The 21830-nt window shown below is 38.1% G+C and overlaps 2 protein-coding genes across 2 annotated transcripts in view; one reads left to right on the plus strand and one right to left on the minus strand.

Moving 5' to 3' along the window:
* sec23b (SEC23 homolog B, coat complex II component) lies at window positions 1-11125 on the minus strand. Its single transcript, XM_052129755.1, has 19 exons — window positions 10990-11125; window positions 9408-9639; window positions 7688-7745; window positions 7498-7584; window positions 6749-6985; window positions 6546-6628; window positions 6310-6454; window positions 5664-5822; window positions 5441-5556; window positions 4976-5099; window positions 4788-4868; window positions 4560-4649; window positions 4342-4448; window positions 3725-3878; window positions 3079-3156; window positions 2295-2456; window positions 2122-2208; window positions 1733-1954; window positions 1-1621 (listed from the first exon to the last, which is right to left on the minus strand). Exons 2-19 carry the CDS (start codon window positions 9626-9628, stop codon window positions 1532-1534), a joined length of 2301 nt encoding a protein of 766 aa, XP_051985715.1. The 5' UTR covers window positions 9629-9639; window positions 10990-11125; the 3' UTR covers window positions 1-1531.
* A 3597-nt stretch (window positions 11126-14722) lies between these two features.
* Window positions 14723-21830, plus strand: part of LOC127646260 (coiled-coil domain-containing protein 85A-like) — a 28196-nt gene continuing 21088 nt past the window's right edge. The window contains exons 1-2 of the mRNA XM_052129760.1: window positions 14723-15326; window positions 19332-20319. Coding sequence (XP_051985720.1) covers window positions 15090-15326; window positions 19332-20319 — 1225 coding nt within the window. The 5' untranslated portion in view covers window positions 14723-15089. The remainder of the gene's footprint in view (window positions 15327-19331; window positions 20320-21830) is intronic.

Genomic DNA, 21830 nt, shown 5'->3' on the forward strand with positions numbered 1-21830 from the left:
TTTTATTTTTATTTTTATTATTTGCCAACAAAATAAATAAATCAATGCAGAACAAACACACACCAAAACGAATTGGTAACACAACATATCTGCAATGTTGAATACACATACTCACACACAGCTTGTTGCAACTAGGGATAAATTAGGTTATTACTTGTTCTATTCATTTCAGGTATGTAAACTGACAAAAATAACCTCAAACAAAATGCTAAACTTTGACAAAAATAGTCTTTGTTTATTTTTTTAACTGGACAGCACAGTTTGATTATTGAGACTTTAAGGTTTCAAACGGTATATAATTTATGAAGATTGGTTCAGTATTTGAGAAAATATTCATATGAAAAGTAAAAAAAAAAAAAAAAAAAAATTTCAAGCTCAAATAAGTAAATAAAATAAAGGTTTAAATACTCCCCTGGTTGCATTCAAAAAGTACGGCCACTTGTCTCCTTGCCAGTGTACCGCCCATATAATGTCTATGGCAACGCCGCATTATGATATTTTATGCCAAGCTTGCAGGCTCCACTATGTAGAAGGGTTCTGGTCACGGCCACTAGAGTGCGCCTGACTCCTGACCTTTATGTGCTAAGATAGCACTCAGAACACAGGTTTCTTCAGCACGTTCGTCTTCGTCATTGTCTAACATATGTTCCCAAGTTATCTATCAATAGATAGAAAGTTATAAAACATTGTGAGTCCTTAGAAATAAATGAGATGCACTGAGTTTAAAGATATTCTTTTTGAAATTCTGATGACACCACCATTTCATCATATGTACAAATGCTTTTTATCATGTTGATTTGTTACGTTTTATTTAAGATTAAGTTCAGAGTTTGCACACACATGTGCTCATCTTCATCTTTTGAAATGAAATAAACCTAAAAGAGATTCCTCACTATAAATATTATGCATTGCATTAGTTCATAATAGTAAAAATCAACTGGAATGTGAGTTTCTTTCAAATTAATTCTTTACATACAACAATGGTTAAATTACAAATCCAGAGGAACTGGAATGAAAAACACTTTTTCTCCCACCCGACTTAAACTAATAGCAGTTAACAGTTTATGATGAGAGTAAGAGAAGACTGCTGGCCTGTGTAATACAAAACAAAAAAGACAAAAATAGGATATTCACAAACAAGTCTTAATTGAAATTTCAGTCTAAACACGCCTGGGATAGAATTACAAATGCAACATGAGGGCAGAAGACTTTCTCTTGGTTTAACATGAAAAGTAATACATTCTTTTAGACGAAAACAAAACCTAATATAATTAAATAAGCAAACAAACATGTTAGACAAATCTAAAATATAGAAAATAAAGACAAACACTTAAATTAAACAATCATAATTACTTATGAGAGTAATAATTTGCGAACATCTAACAACCATTTAGCTGGAGGATGGAAACATGGAGATGCATTTGGTTGTGTCAAGGCCGGGGTTGGGTATGGAAATGTTACGTTTTCCAGAACGGAATATCAAAAGTTCTTTCCACTCTAAATTTACATCCTTTGTTCGTACATGGAAGATTTAGGCTGAGCTGGTAACGGCCAGTTTCTTGAGATGGTCCATGAAAACTTGCAGACTGACATCATCAGTGAGGATTGGTGCTCCTGACTCCTACAAACCAGATTTAAAATGTTAGCATTTACTCATTCTTGAGAGATCAATAGCTCAATAGAAATGTTTGATCTTATTGTCTTGTGCCTAAAAGTATTTGTGGGTTCATACCTGGCCCCAGGCATAGAGGTTATTGTGGGTCTGGGATGGGTTGACTTTAGAGAGGAGGAAACGGGCTTGAGAACCTCCATGCTCGGTGTCGATGTATCTGGGCATGGGAAAGCGTGTCTGCAGGATCTCCTGAGCATCATCCAGAGGAGCTTGAAGCAGCTGCTTAAAGTTCTCATACTCGGGCATCTCCTGATAACCTGCTTTCCTCCACTGTGCAATGGTCTGTGAAGACAAAAAGATGACCTTTACTAACATTAACACAACATTTAAGGATGCTAACTGAAAATACTGATTTCCTCTGTAACCCTGTTGCATTCCACAAATTTAAGAAATGCTATTGCTTGTTTTGGATGCTATACTGGTATTTTTGAATATGAAAATGTATTTACCTCTCCATGGTAGATCACCAACTGGAAGAAGGTGTCCATCAACAGAATGCGATCTGGAAGAATGCTGCTGCTGTCCAGAAGCACAGGCTACAAAACCAAATGAAGATGTGGGATGAGTAAAATGCAATTAAATGACATTCAGCTCTTTAAATACGGATGAATGGTATATTCACCTCTGGTGGTCCGTAGAAAGAGTAGGAGTAGAGGATGGGTTGTACCATAATGAGTGACTGTGTCAGATCCTGTCTCACAAAATGATGTCTGTAGTAGGATGATTCATCCGGACTGTTATTGAACACCTGCAGGAATGGTGATCTTCTCAAATGGAACATAAACTGTAAAGAAAATTAGCATAATGTAATTAGTGGTTAACCAATATGGGTTTTTCAATGCCTGATGCTGATATCTAGAGAGCAGGATTGCCGTTATAAATGCAGATAAACAGAATACAATTTAACATCAGCAAATCAGGTGTACTCAAAATTTCTAAAAGTGAAACAAACTTGTGGCAAATTGTCCATTGTTGCCAAAGGTTTGATGCAGGTTCACCACTACCGAAAAGGTACAAACTTCTGGCAAACATTTGCAGCAAATAACAAGCTCATTTGCATGTGAAAATAAAGAGTGGCAAATTTGCAGCAAGAGTTGTGGCAAGGTTATTTTATACAGTATTTACTAAAATTTGCATAAACTTGAAAAGAAAAAACCTTGACAACAGAAAGTGTTGACTATCCATTGACAAATCTATTGGTAGATTTTGGAACTGACACAAGGGAAAGCTAACACTACTGTTAATCGGCCAAGCGAACACAGTTATCGGCCAAAACTGATAATCGTAAAATGGCCAAATAGCGGCCAATCACTAAATGTAATATGAATATTAAAGAATCAATAATATGAAATTATAGATTAGTGCTTAGGTTTTCAAGAGTGTTACTTTAGGAGTCTGTGTTTTACCTGTGGGTAGAGTGAGAGTGATTCAGAGAGTTTGAAGGAGTTTGGATCCTCTTTATTGAACTGTCCAAACTTCTGACACTGAAACCGAACAGAAGACACAACTTTAAATGTACAGCAACATTTAAATTCATAAACTAAAATTGCACTAGAGCTTTGCAAAGCAGCCTTGCATGGTTAAACTAGATTTTTTACATTTTCTAATGAAAATATGAGTGGTGTTTTCCTGTACACAACCAGGCATCACAATACACTAGGTGTTCTGGGTGGTTGCCAGGGCTTTGCTATTGGGTTGCTAAAATACTCTTTGAGTGCGCTGCAGTAAAAGAGTCCATCTCTCTATGATATGCTGATCCCTACATATGGCTTGGGTTCCTACTTTAATTTGAGTCTCTAGGATTTTATTCCTGTTTTATCGAATTGCTTAGAAAAGGGATAGAACACCTCTTCTCAACAAGTAACACGATTTGAGGTAAGATTTATGCTCATATCCCTGTGTGAGAGGGTAAGGGGTTTGTACAAGTAGCTAAATTTAAATAGGAGCAATATAAATAGTGATGATTGTCTAAACTATTTGTTGTATCGGTGGTTATGAATGGAAGCATTTGACCCATATTTCCTCCTACTAGCTCCAGGATCTGATACTTACCAATCGAATGAGCTGCCTGTCCAGCCAGCGGAGGACATCAGGCCCCTCCTCTGACTCCGCCCTGAATACGCCAAGCCGGGCCATAAGAACGGCAGAGGCTTCCTGATCGAATGATGACTCAATATGCTGGATCTGGGACTGTGCATCAGCCCAACTAGGTGTGACAAGAGATAAAACCGGTTTGTCAAGGACTAGTGACGCACAAATTGCACACAAGAATTTTGGCTATTTAAGAGATATTAAGGGCTTAAACTACACGCAATTTACGCAGCAAGACCTATTTTGAGCTAAAGCAAACAATCAAATTGTAGGTGGAAACATGACACATACATATATATAAATAGAGAGAGAGAGAGATTTATTTTGATTTTAGATAACACAATAGCCTTGATCTACATTAAGGTGAATAGCAACAGAAGGAGCAACCTTACGGTAACAAAAAAGAAACAAAGGGGTTTTCCTAGAAGAATGATATGTCGAATGTTTACAGATAAAAGGGAAAGTTCACCCCAAAACATATTTACTCACCCTCATCTCATGAACAAATTTGAAGTTTGGGGTGAACTATCCATTTAAAAGATAATTTTACAAGTCCAAAGCTATAAACCAAGACTCACTTTCTGGCGATGGTGGTGACACGGATCCGTCGCTGTGTGTTCGAGTGCTGGTACTGAGTTACAAACTGAACAGCTCCTCGTCCACCCTGAGGGATCGGGGCGTTGTGCTACAAAAACCCAAAAATACCATTCTTATAGTAATGTCTATGTGAATATAGTATCTCACACCCAAGCACATGTACAATAGATCAAGTCAGCTAATTATATAAACAACATACCTGATTAACTACTTCAAAATACATGGCCAGGGTGGTGGAAGGCGTAAGACTACAAATCTTCCATTGGCATGTTCCTCCGACACCCATTTCCTACAGACAAATATTAAAACAAAAATTCAGATATCTGTACACACGGGCGATCTTCGAAGCCTAATTGGAATCCATTGTTCCAGATGGACTATCGTCTTCATTTTAGATAAACTCAGCATGAAATGTGTTGAAACTTACATTTTCTGAAACACATGCTCCTTTGGTGTTGAGCGACACACATGGGCCGATTGCACCAGAGACCTTCAGCTCCCTTGATGTCTGGTAAGAATGACAACAGAAGGGGTTTGAATACACATAGAAAACTCTCAGATACATCAATCTGGGTCTACGGTGTTACGGTGTATGGTTAAGTCCGCCTGTAATACCTTAACTTCTAAAGTGCCGCCAAAAGCCATGCGGAACTCTCCATTGTAGTCTTTGGTGAAGACTCTTTGGAAGGTCTGCTTGAACAGAGATGTGTTGAAGGAATCGCCCATGACAATGTGTCCACTAAAACAAGACATTATTTGTAAGTAACATATTACATTGGACTGATCCCAGTGGCATTTAAATAGTAACAGGCCGATATATCGGCCAATATTTGGCCATTTTTAGATTATCGGCTGATAACGGTGTCCTCATAGTCCAAATAGGCCTAAATATATATATAAATATAATATTATGAATAAGTATTTTGCTGTCATTAATTGTATTATGTGTATATCAGCATTATATCAACCTGCTTGCTCATAATAACAATATCGGTAATTAATAACCACATATCGGTCGAGCACAAGTTTTAATTGTCATGCAAGACATAACAAGATCAATTATTCTTAAGCAATTCTTACCCTGTGAGGTTGGACAGACATTTCATCTCCAGTAGTCCCGTTTGATCCAGTGCACAGGCGTAGATGTCAACGGCATGTCCGTTAACTGCGGCACGATTTGACAGAGCCTCGTAATACTGAATAGAATTCAACAGAAATTAGTTTAACCTTTATTAGATTTAAAGGAACTGCACAAAAATGGGTAACAAAACAATTCCACCCCCTGGCTAATGTTTTCGCTCACCTTGGTAGCCTTCTTCAGATGCCGGGCGTTGTCTTTCTGGATGTCGTGCCAGGAGCGAATGGGAGTCTTCAATTCATCTCCCACCACCATGCCAGGACCCTGAGTTGGGGGGCCACCGGTAAACAGCATCACACGAGCTCCAGTATTTGGAAAAGTACCCTAGGAGTCGAATGGAGACCAATGATTAATGAAAAGCAAACCCGCATTCAACATTTTCAAAAGTGAATTGCAATGCAAGGGCAGTGAAAATCTAAACCATTTGTAAAGAAATGACCTTTTTCCTGATATTATGAACTCTTTGTGGGAGTGGGATGAAATTACAACTTTTAGATTTTAAATAAACAACACGTTAAAAGTTAAATGTGTCATCCTAGACTTGTTATTAAACTCAAGAGTGCAGTAGGTGGTCTGACTGTTATCTCTATAGAGTTATGTAAGAATGTACAACTGTTCTGATATGACATGACAGCAGAAGTGGACTTTGACTCTCACAGCCAGCATTACAGACACGTGGCCAATTGTGGAACAAGAAACTAGCTTTTTAAATGTCAATCATGCTTCTAGCTCGCTTTTCTGCCCAAAACGGACTTCTATTGTGACATACTTTCAAGATCAGCTTTTTAAATGAATAATTTACAGGCTGTACCTCCAGCAGTCCAACAGCAATGGAGAGGGCGATGCCTGTGGAGCGGAGAGGTCTCTTTCCTTGGGGAACAGGCCAGGGGTCTCTCTGAAGCTCCCCGAGCAGGTCTGTTAGGTTCATATCCACTTTGTGCACAGGCTGCAGAAATCTAAAACAGATGCAAACAAAATAGCAAATGAGTTAGTATAAAAAGTCAAAAGTGCTGATACACCTTTCTTAACTTTACAACAATTTCTTACCTGCAGGAAGCTGCAGTGTCATGTGGGGCTAGTGGTTTCCCTTGTTGTCCAGAGGTGGCTGGTTTCATCAGGCCCAGCATCTCCTGAAAACAGATAGAGCCCAGATAAATTAACACTTAAACACTTACCATCTTCTTAGCTGGCTTTTAAGGTATGGTATGCAAGCGGTTTCTAGAACAGTACTGAAAGATCTCACCACTGACCTGTATCTGTTTCGGCGTGAGCTCTTTTGTACCCCGGAAGACGTAGCTCTTGGCGATGCCTTCACAGCTGAGCTCATGGACCTGAACCATGCGGCCGAATGTGATGAGACCCACCAGGGCGTTGGGCGGCAGGAGGCTAAGGGACATCTGCAGAGACTCTTTCAGGGCCTGTAGGTCTTCTTCTTCCAAACATGTGTCCACCACGTACAGGAAGATGAGAGAGGTTGAAGGTCCACGCTGAGTCAGAATAAATCAGATTAATTTGTTATTGATCATATTAAATATTGTTATAAATAATGAATAAATGAACATCAGTGATTTTTATTGTTAAATTCATTAAGTTTTAGATTATTTTTAATCAAATCTCAATTAAACTGAGCTTATTTGATCCGAGCCCAGATCCACACTACTCTGTTTTCACTAACGTCATAATTTTCCAAAGTATGCAGTAAAGGATTGTATTTTAGAAACTTTGTTTTTGGTGTAGGAAAATGAGTTCTACTGTACATGAGGCCAAAACTCATCAAAATTCATGCATTTTCCAAAACATTATTGCGGATGTGGCCTGAAATGTAAAGCAACTTGAAATGTCTCATTAAAATACACTAATAGTATAATCAGAAAAAAATGTCAACGTGGCTTTTAACAAGATGTTATCTGTGAGCTAAGGGAGTTGCAGGTAATCTATGAGTATGTACAGTACGGTTTGTCTGTGCACAGTACCGAGTACACAGAGTAAATGTATTTACCTGCACTATGTACTCAATGGTGGAGAACTGAGGCATTAGTTCTGCTGGCTGATTCACATCTGAAATGCCAGCATATGATGGAGGAAACTGTAAACGAAGAGATTGATATTTATTTACAGTGACAGGTGTGGTTGATGTTACTGTATAAAGCCAAGTCTTAAAGTATGTTTATTCAGTCATATAAACTCACAGAGTTTCTCTGGAAACAAAAGTTGCAGGCCCATATCTTTGCTCTGAAGTCCACTTGACTACAAAAGGAAATAAAAGTGTTAAAAGTGCAACAGTCATCTAAGAAGATGCCTTTCTCTAACTTGAGGAGATTCGGTCATTAGCGAATGAACTGAAACAGTATTTATAATATTAACCATCCTGATTTATTGCTGCGCTCACTTCATGCCGGAATAACGATATTCCGACTTCTAAAAAAGTGTTTGAGTCTTTGTTGAACTCGTAATTGAAAGTAGTAAACTCTGAATTCTATGCAAGCTCTTGACTTGACAATCGTGACATGTAAAAAGAACCAATATGGCAGTGGCCTCAACAGTTGAAGGTAGTAAACCAATATTTTGATTTGATATGCCATTTTATTAAGCTACTGTGTCAGTTTACATGCACACCAATACACAGTTAACTCCGAAAAATTAGCTTATTTAAAAAAAATCAGACAAAGCAAGAAACTAAAATTTACATAAGATTGGAAATAATGGAGTTATTCTCTACTTTTGACGTCAATATGTGAAGAGGCAGGCGCACAACACTTCCGCACATTGGATAAGCCAGTAAGAATGCCGGTAAAAGGTGTTTACATGCAACATGAAATTGGGGTAATGGGCAAAAATCGACCTGTGTCGATCGGTTAATTCTTACGCTGTTTATGACCATACACCGATAAAGGAATGCCATTTAAGTTAATGCGTTTACATGACCACACACGTTGTTGACTTATTAGGCATGGTCGGTGTAGGAACATGCATGTAAACACGCTCATTGATGTCTGTAGCATTTTCGTTACATGAACATAGAAACAGATGAATTATATCATGATAAACATTTAGCTGTTTTAAACAACAAAGCTGTTTGTGCATTAAGTTTTGCCATAGAATAATAATTGACAAGGTCTGAGGACGTGAATAGCTCCAAGTAGAATCTTCGAGTTTCGAGCAATCTAGAAATTACAGTAATTCATACATGACGTGAATGCACCATTATTAACAAACACAGTGACAATGTGAATAAAGAGGTCTATATCATATAAAAGCTTTGAAATAATATAATTAGGAAGCGAAAGATCAAACACCAAATCTCCATTTTACTAACCCCAAATTAAAAACAAAAGAAACCAGAATACATCCAATTCAAGCAAAAATAGGTTATCAAATCAAAACAAACTATAAGCAACAAGAGGCCTAAGTTGCAATAATTTTAGCATGTGAAATGCGCAAAACCTCCATAACTTCAGTCCCTAAAATTTGGTGCCAAAAAAAATTACAAATATATATATTTTTCCCAATTTAGCCCAATTGTAAGCTGCTTATGCTCAAGCAACATAGGTGTGTGTGTGTGTGTGTGTGTGTGTGTGTGTGTGTGTGTGTCGGCTTGGAATTTATAGTATCAATTTTATAACAAGCTTTTTACTAGAGGAATATTTACATTTATCCATTTGGCAATCCAAATAGATGTTATCAGTACGTGTGTTCTCAGGAAACCGAACCCATTTCCTTGCCATTTCTAGTTCCATGCTCTACCTGTCTAGCTACAGAAATTGTATTATCAAAGGCTCATTTCATATCAAGTCCATCAACAAATCTGTCTGAATCACAATCCTGGGTTAACTCCAAAAGTCCTCTGATGATATTCACCTACACTGATTCCACACTACATTACATTCGAAAAATGTATTCAGTCCTTACCAGAGTGGGTTGAGTACGGCTTTGCAGCTGGCCCGGCTACACAGTACCGGTTCGTACTGGACCGGAGGCAGATCTGGTCTTTCTTTGAGAGGTGTGTAGAGGCAGGAAACAGGAACCACTAGCCGTGTGGCCTCCAGGCGGCTGGAAGGCCAGAGGTTCCAACTGCATCGTATCCCATCACGATCTTCGTTCTGTTGGATGAACTCTTGGTAGGTCGCCATGACAGTCAGAACTGTGACAGGCCAGAGAGAGAGAGGCAAAATGAGTAAACAATGAGTAGAGAAGACTTTTTAAACCTAAACCACACCTTATGAGTTGCGTCTCCAAACTGGAAGAGCAAGATACATTCCACAGCCTAAAATTAAATGCGAATACCTGAGTGTGAGGGACAATATCGCACAAATCAGCAACGCAGGCGGAAATGGTGTTCTATGATTTTTGTTCTGGCTAAGTGAGTTCTTTACGCAGCTGTCATATTTGAACAAAGCCGCTTTACATGAGCAATTCTCATGCACACACTTAACACGTCAGAAATAACTTGTTGAACGGAGATATGCGTAGAAGTGTCGAGTCAAACACAATGCTATTTTTAAGCCTCCTGTACCAAAGCTAGGACACACCTGGTACAGAACACCTACTCACCTCAAGACACAAACATGCTGCCTAAACACAAACAACTCCAAAATATTAGACAAAGATGAGACTTTGACCTCTTATAAACCTGGGCTGAACCAAAGGGATCCCTGGAAATATAGCAATGCTACAGGCTAAATCATGGTCCAATACCTGTATTGATAGTTTGATTACACAATATAATTCACCATTTTAAATAGTTCTAGAGACACAACTCACAAAATAACAGTAAACTAACAGGACAACATACTGCTTAATAAATTGTCAGAATACAGAATCATTTGAAAGCAACTGGTTTACACTCACAAGATATAATTTATCGATACATGGCAAAATCGCATGAACAAAAACGAGTACAACAAATTGCTTTTAATTGGTAATATATTATAACTTAATAAAAACGGTCTAACACTTATAAATTATATTGCATTGTTATAAATTCATAGTAAACGTAAAGGAATTATTATAATGTACGTGTGTGCTCCGAGTAATAATATTACAGAAAACTTTTACCACAGTGTAAAAAATTAGTAAAATAAATTATTTATAAATGGCCAGCAATCCGTATAGCTTCATAAACACTAGTTAATGCTTATAAAATACAATATCTTGGCATATAATGCATGGTAGAGTTCAGGTATTTATAATAATGAAAAAAATGTAAACTGTGACGTCACGAATACTACATTATAGTTTTCAAACTCGCGCTGAACAATTCCAACACACGTATTTCATGCCATTTAATTGCTTAAAAACAGGAAAACGGGAGACAGACAAGATATAAATCAGAGGCGCCATTTATAGTACATAATATCCTGATAATCAATGTGAAAACATAATGACCCGTTTGCACAGTAACATGACTGACTTCCGCCGACATAATCTGGGGTCTGCGGTTTAAAACGAACGGTCGTTGCTTTGTATTCCAAAAAAAACCAACTAGGCATACCTTCTTACTAGAAGACTTTTAATCCAAACCGTAAAAAAAATAATAAATATGACCAGCGATCACAGCCGCATTGGAAATTGAAGATCTGTCCGTCGAGAAGGCTTCGCCCCGGCCCGGTTCCTGTAGCTCCGAAGAGTGACGTGTTACTATACACTCCGTGCAAGACGATTGGCTGCTGCGTTCTGACGTCATGAGAAAGTTCCGTCGCAGTGTCGAATTTCTGTGCGTAGACGTGCCTAGCTATTTCCATGGTAGCACCTGATGCAAATAAGCGTTCTGCGTAAATTCTTGCGTGACCTCATTTCTGATATACCTTCGTGCCATATGAAAAAAATACAAAAATGGGCTAAACAATGTTTTGACGGGTAGTGTGTTGTATGGTTGTTTATAGAATGTTTTTTTTATTTATTATTGTATTATATTATTGTTTTGTATTGTCATATAAGAATGAATGATGGAAATAAATATTCATACTAAATGTATGAATATTGCTGACATTCACAATTCATGTATATTCATTAACTGAATTTCTGAAAGTTTTTAAAGCTTTGTAAATGTAAAAGTGTTCTAAGTGTTCTAACCTGTTAGATTTTCAAGGAATATTCCAGGTTAAATACCAATTCAACTCAATTGAGAGTATTTGTGGAATGTCCCTCTTATTTAATTTTTGTTTTTAATAATATTAAAAAATAAATAAAATTAATAAGTTCAGAGCCACAGCAAAGTCTCTCTAGCAAGTCAGTCCACTGTCGTCCATTTTAGTGCAGCTACTATCTACTTGAATGAAGAAAGACCAAAATCTCAAAAATGGTTGGTCAAGATTACGATCAAAAACATATTTCAAATCAGCAATAAAATCTGACAATACTTGAATAATAAATTGGGATTCTTTATCTAATTTTATGCAAATGAACGCCACTTTCCCGGCTTGTGTAGCTAATGCGCATGCGCGTTCTAAAGTTGATTGACAGGTGATGTCTTTATCTAAAAGGTGATTGGCTATTTTAACTGTAAGGCGGGAGTTCCTTTCCACATCCGTTGACCGTACGGAACTTCTTGGTTGAGCGTTCCAATTTCTCCCATTCATTTTATTAGAAGTGGCCCATCTCTGCTAAAGACTCTCTGGTTACAGTGAGGCACTAACAATGGAAGTTAATGGGGCCAGTCTGTAAACGTTTAAATGTATTGCCACAAAAAATAATCAATATCATAATTTTATTGTGATTAAACTGCTTACTAAACTTTACAAAAAGTTATATCCAAAATCATAAGCTTCACATTTCTGTGTTTTAACCTTGCAAAAATTGACCCCATCCATTGTAAGTGCCTCACTGTAGCCTTGATATTTGCTTCTTATATTTTTTTGTGGTAATCAACATTATGCCACTATCGATTGATCTTAATGGTGCTGTAAGCTATTTCAGCCATTCTAGTTCCATGAGACTGAGTCTTTGTATTACCCATGCCCCTTCTTTCCAAAACCCTGCACTACAAAGATAACAAATTAGCTTTATTGAGACCTACATCATGCAGAAATGGTTGTCTAAATCAACAGCAGCAAAACAGCACCCTCATCAGACAACTGTTATGAACAACATAACTTAAAATTGGCAGTAAGCTTCAATAATTCGCTGCAACTACAACACTATGAGAACGCACAAAATGATTGTCAGGTTGAAAGCGTCATTCCACAGTCTGCGGACAAATTTTTCTTTGCTTTTTACCGAATCTAGTCAAATCTGCTGTCAGGTGAGATATCTTACAACACTTATTTCATTAATATCTTTACGGGAGTAGAATATTTTTTGGACACCTTGAAAAAAATCGCCTACAGCACCTTTCATTTCTATTGAACCTGGAATATTCCTTTAACCTTGTGCGACCCCATGCACACATGCGTGGATATTGTTGTTTTCGCTTTGCTATACACAACACTTAATTTAAATTAATTTAATCTGACTGATCTCAGTTTGGAAGACTCTGTGCTGTCAGTAAAGGGTTCAACATTCGAAGTACAGAGTCATGTGACAAAACAACATGGTGCTGATCACAGCTGAGTTTTTCTTTTTGAAAAATGTCAACAAAACTACATCTGGCAAGAAACCTAATTAAGGTTTACATTGAAACCTGTCCTAGATGAGAGATTAGAGTCTATAGTTTAATTCAATATGACATTTTTTAAATGTTAGCAATTTATCGCAAAACGCCTCACTACTGAACACATTGTACACTAATGTGTACTTAAGTGAAATGTTTTGCCTTATAAATCCTATATTTACTGTGCATTATCACATTAAGAATCAATGGGTTCATCCAACAGCTGAAAATGATCAGCTTTCAGAGGCTTTATGGAGTTAGGATGAAAATAAGGTGCATTTCTAACTGTTCTGAGACCAGTGCAGACAGACAGCTTACTGGAGGTTAAGTCATTCACTAAAGGAGCAAGGGAGCAAGGGAGCATCCTATATCTTTCCATGCAGCTAAATCTGACCAAATGTTCAGTTTCAGGCTGCAGATGATGTTTGGACCACTCAACAAGTTTGTCAGACATGGGACAGTGGTAATCAGTACATACTGTAGATTCAGAATTTATAAGGTATCAAAATTAAATTTTGATGCTGGCCGATGAATCAGAAACAAGTACGCTATTTTCTGAAGTAATGTCTGTAACGTCACAAAAGCATGAATAACACTCCTAGAAACATAATAAACAATTTGATTAAACATTTTTTTTACTTTCTATAGCTTGGCATTATTTACATTTTCACAACTTATCCCCGCTGTCCACATACGTGGACATCAATTTTTAGGAAAATTCTTTGCTCTGGAATGTATCTATTTTTTGCATATGAATTAAGTGCTACTAGTTACAAATTAAAAAGGGGAATTGAAAATGCACACAGCAGTCATGCTTGGGTCTCACGAGGTTAAGGGGAAGTATCACAGGCATAAATGATCATTTTTGGAAGGGTTTGCCAATTTTGACTTCAACAAACAAACTTAAAAAAAAGATTAAAACTGGCCTAACAGAATTTATAAACATTTCCATTTTTAAAAGTTTACATATTTGTATATATTTACATGACACTACACTGTTTTATTATGGTCTGTTTTGATTGTTTGTCATAGTTTGTGCTATAGATCCATGAAACAACAACAGTCTGTTATCTCCGTTGCCCTGCAATTAATATTAATGACAATAAACTTGACTTGACATTAGCATTGGTAAGCATCTTTCTAAGGCCACTTTTGTAAAGTCACATTTTGCTCAGGTAGTAAAAGCAATATCTTATGTTTCATTTAGGTACAGACCGATCATTTTAGAAATTGCTTCTGAAATGATATTGCAGGTAATTGCCATTTGGGCCAAAAGGGGAAAAAAGTATGTTCATTTACACACACACACACACACACACACACACACACACACACACACACACACACACACACACACACACACACACACACACACACACAATTTAAAAGTTTAACTGGGTAGATTCACATTACAATACAAATATTTTCAATGTGTATTTAAAAAAAAATTGATTAAAGGAAAAGTAAATTCACCTGTAGAAGCCTATAGGGATCTCATAGAACTGTGTCCATAGATGGCGCTTTTTACAAACTTAGAGAGAGAGAGAGAGAGAGAGAGAGAGCAGGAGCGCATGTACTCAGTCGTTGCAGTAAAGCTCATTTCTCTAGAGCTCTCGCTGAGGATGCTGCCGTCTCTCGTCCACCTCCATGAGGATGCTGGAGCGCGCTCAGACGGACGGAGGCGAGCGCATCGGGCCGCCTGAAACCACCCATATTTTACATTGTCACTTTTCTAAACTTGCAAGAACTATGCATGGGAGTCGATGCTGAATATACCTGCGCGGACTTCTTCTGTATGCCGCCGTTCCTCCTACTCGTCAGCTGCATCAGCTGTTGCTTTGGGACAAGTGAAGGCGACTCCCACTCTACGGGCATCGGATACGGGCATCACACCACAATGCGTCCTCTGTCTCCCTGACTCCTCCTAACACAGCGGATGCTGACTGCCTCATTAATATTTAATCAGCACCTGGTATCACAGCAGCAGCAACTCGTCTCTTCTGATGGAGAAAGCACACGCACAACAAGTACAGCCTCAGCTGTCTGGATCAGAAAGTCCTGCAGAAGACATCTCCAACCTCACGGACGAGGAGCTGCTCCAATGGACCAAAGAGGAGCTGGTGCGGCGACTCCGGGCGTCTGAAGCCGATAAAATAAGCGTTATTGTGGATCACAGCAATCTGATTCGGGAAGTAAACCGCAGCCTACAGCTGCATCTGAACGAGATCCGGGGGCTGAAGGTGAGCAGATGATGCGATCGTGGGTGTCTGGAGTGCACCTGCGCTCAGTGCGGATGCGCTATAGGATGTGCACTTCGGTGCGCGTAATTTGTCCTATAGGAATAACGCCTTGAACAGTTTTTGTCTCATAATATGCTCATATTCTTATTAAAATATAAAGCTTCTGAAAAATAAACATCGTAAGTTTTAGGTTCCTTCTTGGATTGAACCTTTTCCATTGGTATGCTTTTTCATACCCGGCAAGAATGATATCATATATCTGGCAGTCTGTTAAAACACCTGTTGTGAGTGTGTGTTTGACTGTGTGGTATGGACTTGACAATCTAAACCTTCCAAACATCTTTTTTTAAGCCTCGCCTAACTATTTGAACTCAATTACAGGTGTAATAATTAAAAAATGAAAATAAATACATAAATACAGCATAAGAATAGAGCGTAACAGTGCCCACCCACATTTACAGCTGTCTGGTATTTTTCCTCATTCCTTTTCTTTCCGTAGGCATTTCATAAAATCCTTCATAAAAGAGTTCTAAGCCATGAGCCAAACCAACCAGCTCTGATGTGAATCACAACATTACAAACTTGCAAAAAATTATTTGAAAATTGGACAAAATGACACAAGCAGTGTTGGGTTTGATCCAATTACAAAGTAATTAGTTACTTTTGAGTAAACATTTTTTTTGTGTAATGCAGTACATTTTAAATGATTGTAATCAGTAGTTACTGACTTTCAAATAATGATATTACTTTTAAGTATATTACAGGGATATGCATATTTCTAATATATTATTTATGTAGAATACATGAATTATGGCCCTGTAATGAGCCATTGTGAAGGAGAAATGTGGGGTGATGAGTATGACAATGTGTGTAATAATGAACAAGACATAAATTTAGACATTATTTAGAATTTGTCGAGAGGAAAAGTGTTTTAGAAAGTAACTTAAAAGGAAAGTAAATTGTAATGTGATTAATTGTCCAATAAAGAAATTAGTAAAGTAATCTGATTACAATTTTTAGATAAATAATTAGTCATTTGTAGTTTATTACTATTTTAAGTAACTTAAGTAACTGGGTACAAGACTGTGTACATACCATCTTTCTTGAGGGCATGAACTACAATCCCATGGAGCCTTGAGAATGACGTTAAACAATAGAGCGCAACTGTGCCCGTCCACTTATTCAGCCGTCTAGGTTCCGGAAGTATTTTTCCCATTCATTTTCCCATAGATTTTTTCATAAAATCCTCCATAAAAGAGTTGTAAGCAATGAACCAAACAAACCAGCACTGAGATGAATCACAACATTACAAACTTTGTTTTGAACCAAAAAAAAAAAAAAAAACAAAGGTACAAGACTGTGTACTTACTTTAATTCATGAGGGAATGGACTACAATCCCATGAAGCATTGCGAATTATGTTATTGAAAAAAAAAATGTATGGGAATGTATACAATTTTTGATCCAAGTTTGTAGATAATGTGAAGACACAATATATTTTAAGCTTATTGCAAAATATTCCAATATGTACAAATAGATAAGCAGTTTAAGTGTGAAGAAACACGACTATATTACGTCATTCACACTGCATCATTTAATTCCACAATTAAACACTATTTTTAAACAATGAAGTTGAAATAACATAGACAGATGGCTTAAACGGAAGCATATACCAATGCTGAAGAACCTTGGAGCTCACAGTAGGTCTGTCTTTAAAGGTTTATAAGCTATCATTGAAAATCAATGGAAAAAATGAATTGCGCTCTATGGAAAAACATTAAGTTTTAAGATTTAAAGTTGTTGATCATAAGTAAAGAAACAATATATTTTTGATGATTTATTCAGATAGTTTTGATAGTATCAGAAGACTTACTCGATTGTTTGGTGCGATTTGTTGGTTGTGATTCGCTGATTGGTGGAGCGCTCATTATTATGGGTAGTGTAGTTCTTTACCAGTGATTCCACTATTAAACACGATTTCTCAAGTTGAAATAACACCAACTGATGGTTTTAAAGAAGCATATACAATCGATTAACAACTTTGGAGCTCATATAGTCTGTTTTAAAAGGTTTTTATAGTTATCATTAAAAATTAATTCTCCTATGGATAAAATAAATTAAATGTTGAACTTTATTAAAATACAGCATTTCATTCAACTCTTTTTGACATTGTACAGGCTGTTGTTGCAGCCAGGTAGCTCTAAATCAGAGCTCTGAGGATGTTCATCGATAGTATATTCTTTCAATGAAGCTATCAGTCTGCGTTATTTCAACTTCATTGTTTAAAAATGATGTTTGATTGCGGAATTCCTGGTGAACAACTACATTACCCATGGTTCAGCAGAAAAAGCTTCACCAATCAGAGAAAAGCAGCCAACAAAGCCTGCAAAACAGTCCCAGAAGAGACCACCCACTCCCATGATGACACAATAGAGTAGGTCTCCTTTCACACTTAAGCTACTTATATATTTGTACATATTGGAATAATTACCAAAAAACTTAAAGTACACTCACTGAGCTCTTTATTAGGAACACTTTGTCCTAATAAAGTGCCCAACATGGATTTCTGCTGTTGTTGCCCATTAGCTTCAAGGTTCGACATGTTGTGCATTTGGAGAGGCTATTCTGCTCACTACAATAGTACAGAGTGGTTATCTGAGTTACCATAGACTTACTGTCAGCTCAAACCTATCTGGCCATTCTCCATTGACCTCTTTCACCAACAAAGCATTTGCGTCTGCAGAACTGCCGCTGACTGGATGTTTTTTGTTTTTGGCACCATTCAGAGTAAACTCTAGAGGCTGTGGTGCGTGATAATCCCAGGAGATCAGCAGTTACAGAAATACTCAAACCAGCCCGTCTGGCACCAACAGTCATGCCATGGTCTAAATCACTGAGATCACATTTGTTCCCCATTCTGATGGTTGATGTGAACATTAATTGAAGCGCCTGACCTGTATCTGCATGATTTTATGCATTGCACTACTGCCACACGATTGGCTGATTAGATTATCAAATTAATACGTAGGTGTACAGGTGTTCTTAATAAAGTCCTCTTTCGTAGTACTTCATGGGATTGTAGTTCGTGCCTTCATGAAAGATGGTAAGTAAGTCTTTGTCCTTTTGTCCGATTTTCAAATACTTTTTTGCTTCAAAACAAAGTTTGTAATGTTGTGATTCACCTCGGAGCTGGTTACTTAGGTTAATGGCTTACAACATTTTTATGGAGGATCTTTTTGAAAAGCCTATGCAAAATATTTATAGGAAATATTCTTCCAGAACCCAGATGGCTGAAAAAGTGGGTGGGTCAGACTGATAGCTTAGCTTCAATGAAAGCATATACTATTGATCAATAACCTTGGAGCTTATAGTAGGTCTGTCTTAAAAGGTTTATAACTTATCATTTAAAATTAATTCACTGGCTGGACACTTCGAGGTCTCTTTCTTCTCACATAATAACGTAATTTCAACTCAAATCATTATTTCATGTCCACTTAATAATTTATTTGGTAAGTATCCATGTAATAAGTGAGATCATTTACAGCCACTATCACAAAATAAACCCTTCACTGTCATCAAAGACCCTGTTGATAGAGGGTAGTGGTAGTTCCCCTTGTGCTAGTTCAAAGATCTACCAATAGCTTAGTCAATGAATAATAAACATTTTGTTTGGTAGTGAATTATTCTAGTAATGTAATAAACCATAGTATAAAGTGTTTTGCAATTTTTGTCTCCAAAATTGGTCCATTATCCACCTTGATCTCTAGATATTGGTATCACCATTGGCCACTGAAATTGTCATTCAATTAGTGTGGCCTCAAAATGTCTATAATCATTTATTGTAAAATGTAACATCTTTTAGTCTCCATCGTCTTGGAATAGCAGCAACATAATAATATTTATTTAATATTATGAATACTTTTTATTATATTGGCTTAAAATATGATTCAAGTCCAGTGCATTCACCAGCTCCTGGCTTTTCTTTGTGTTTCCTATGGTGACAAAGGAAGTAAACCAGAAGTTGCAAGATGACAATCGGGAACTGCGAGACTTGTGCTGCTTCCTGGACGATGACAGGCAGAGGGGCAAACGAGTGTCATGTGAATGGCAGCGTTTGGGCCGTTTCAGTGCCAGCGTCATGCGTAAGGAGGTGGCACTGTACCTCCAGAAGCTGACCGAACTAGAGCGCAGGCAAGAGGAAGTGATTCGGGAGAACCTGGAACTTCGGGAGCTTTGTGTGCTGATGGACGAGGAGAAGGGAGGCATCGGAGGAGGCCACAGTGGGACAGGTTCTGCTGGGTGTCGGAATTCCATTGACAGCCAGAGTGGGCTCCTGGTACCTGGCTTGATGCGGGACATTGGTGATGGAAGCAGCACGTCTAGTGCAGGAAGTGCTGACAGCTCTGAGCATCCACAAAATAAGCCGGCACCATCTAGTGGAGGAACTGGGAGTAGCAGCCCGGATCTCCACAAGTCTCGTCCTGGGAAAGAAGGCAGAGGAGATCGTGGGGAGATCTCCAGCCCTGACCCTCCTGTCCGACACAGAAGCACCAGCCTGGAGTACCCCTTTGTACTACCCCAACCCTGCCGGCCTCGCTGTGGCTCCATATCTGTGCCTGATCATCGGCTGATTAGAGGGCTGAGTCCAGAAAAGTACAGCAGGTCGCTGGGCCACCGGAGCCCCGAGACTCACCCAAAGCACCATCTGGCTCCAGGGCAGGCAATGAGTCCAGAGCTCTATATCCGGAGGCACAGGGGCAGCTTAGGAAGTGGGCCTGGAAGCCCAGAGCCTAGGCAGGTGCTGCTAGGAGCGTCTGAGCTCCATCTTGAAAAAAGTAAGCTTGGTGGAGGTAGTCCTGAGATGCTGAGGCACCAGTACAGCATGAGTCCAGAGCATGGGAAGTTTGGCAAACCTGGTAGAGAGATGTCACCACGGAGACTGGCAGGAGACGAGCTTTTGCCACACCATCGGAGCATCTACAATGGCGTGAATGGTGGGTCAGAATTACAAAGTGGTACATTTCTGAAAACATTCAAGAACATTTTATGATGGTTTATGACTCGCGGAGTCGCGAGTTTGAATCCAGGGGGTGCTGAGCGACTCCAGCCAGGTCTTCTAAGCAACCAAATTGGCCTGGTTGCTAAGGAGGATAGAGTCACATGGGGTAACCTCCACATGGTCACAATTAAATGGTTATCACTCTCAATGTGGTGCATGGTAAGCTGTGCATGGATCGTGGAGAGTAGCATGAGCCTCCACATGCTGGGAGTCTCCACGGTGTCACACACAGCAAGCCATGTGATAAGATGCTCGGATTGACGGTCTCAGAAGCGGAGGCAACTGAAACTTGTCCTCCACCACCCGGATTGAGGTGAGTAACCGTGCCGCCACGAGGACCTAGTAGTGGGAATTGGGCATTCCAAAAATTGGGGAGAAAAGGGGAGAAAAATCATAATGATAATAAAAAGAAAAATATTTTTTATGATCTTTCTCCTTTTCAATTTGTATCCAATTTTCAACCAATGTATTATTAGCCAATAAGTCATATCATATGGAACATGTTCAGCCTGTAGAGTTCCATGCATTTTCACACTTTTCTGCAACCCACAGTCAGATTGCTATAAAATTTGTAGAAGTTACTCATAATTGGCTCATCCATCCTAAAACAGCTAATTATTTACCTTGTGACACAAGACTTATGAATGCCATAGCTGAGAATCAAACCTAAGTGACTGGACACAGTGTGTAAGATTTCCCCAAACAGACAGTATCCTATTTTCCACAAATTTGGCCTTATTTATGAAAATAAGCATAACACATTTCTGTGCTAAACTAACTGTACTTCTTACATAGAATGGTTATGAATGATTTAAGAATGGTAAAACACATTGCAAAACATGCAAATATAGTTTTTAAATGTAAATCATTATTAAAACAATTTAACTTTAGTTATTAACAATGTATTAGTTTTAATTGTTTAGAATACCATTGCGTGGAATTATTTTCTATGCAAATTGCTAATTAAATCATTATTATGCAAACTGTCACACGAAAATTATTCACAAATGTGTTCTGCTCATGTTTCATGCGTGAGGCATATTCTTACATAAATTGTTGGATTCAATTTATGACAATTTGTGTATGAATTAATTTACAAAACAATTCACAAAATTTACAGAACTTTCTGCTTCATGGGTACGGTTGCACCAGCTGTGCGTAGGTCCAGACACAGTGAAATTGGAAACAGCAAGTTGACTTTTCTTTAGCTGCAATCGTTCTGTTTACCGAAATTTGAAACACTGCCCCCAGTGGCCAAAGTGGTAACTGTTGTTGGGCGTATGGGCACATGTGAGCTCCATTTTCCGGGGAAATGTCCATGGTTGAAAGCAAATCTTGTTAGATGAAAGTACTCAACATTAAGCATTGTCATGTAAATTGGTGATTCACTTGTCTGAGTTAAAATATTAATTGTCCAGAGAGAACAAAAGCATATAATGACAAACT

The sequence above is a fragment of the Xyrauchen texanus genome, chromosome 7, assembly GCF_025860055.1.
Source record: "Xyrauchen texanus isolate HMW12.3.18 chromosome 7, RBS_HiC_50CHRs, whole genome shotgun sequence".
NCBI classification, from domain to species: domain Eukaryota; kingdom Metazoa; phylum Chordata; class Actinopteri; order Cypriniformes; family Catostomidae; genus Xyrauchen; species Xyrauchen texanus.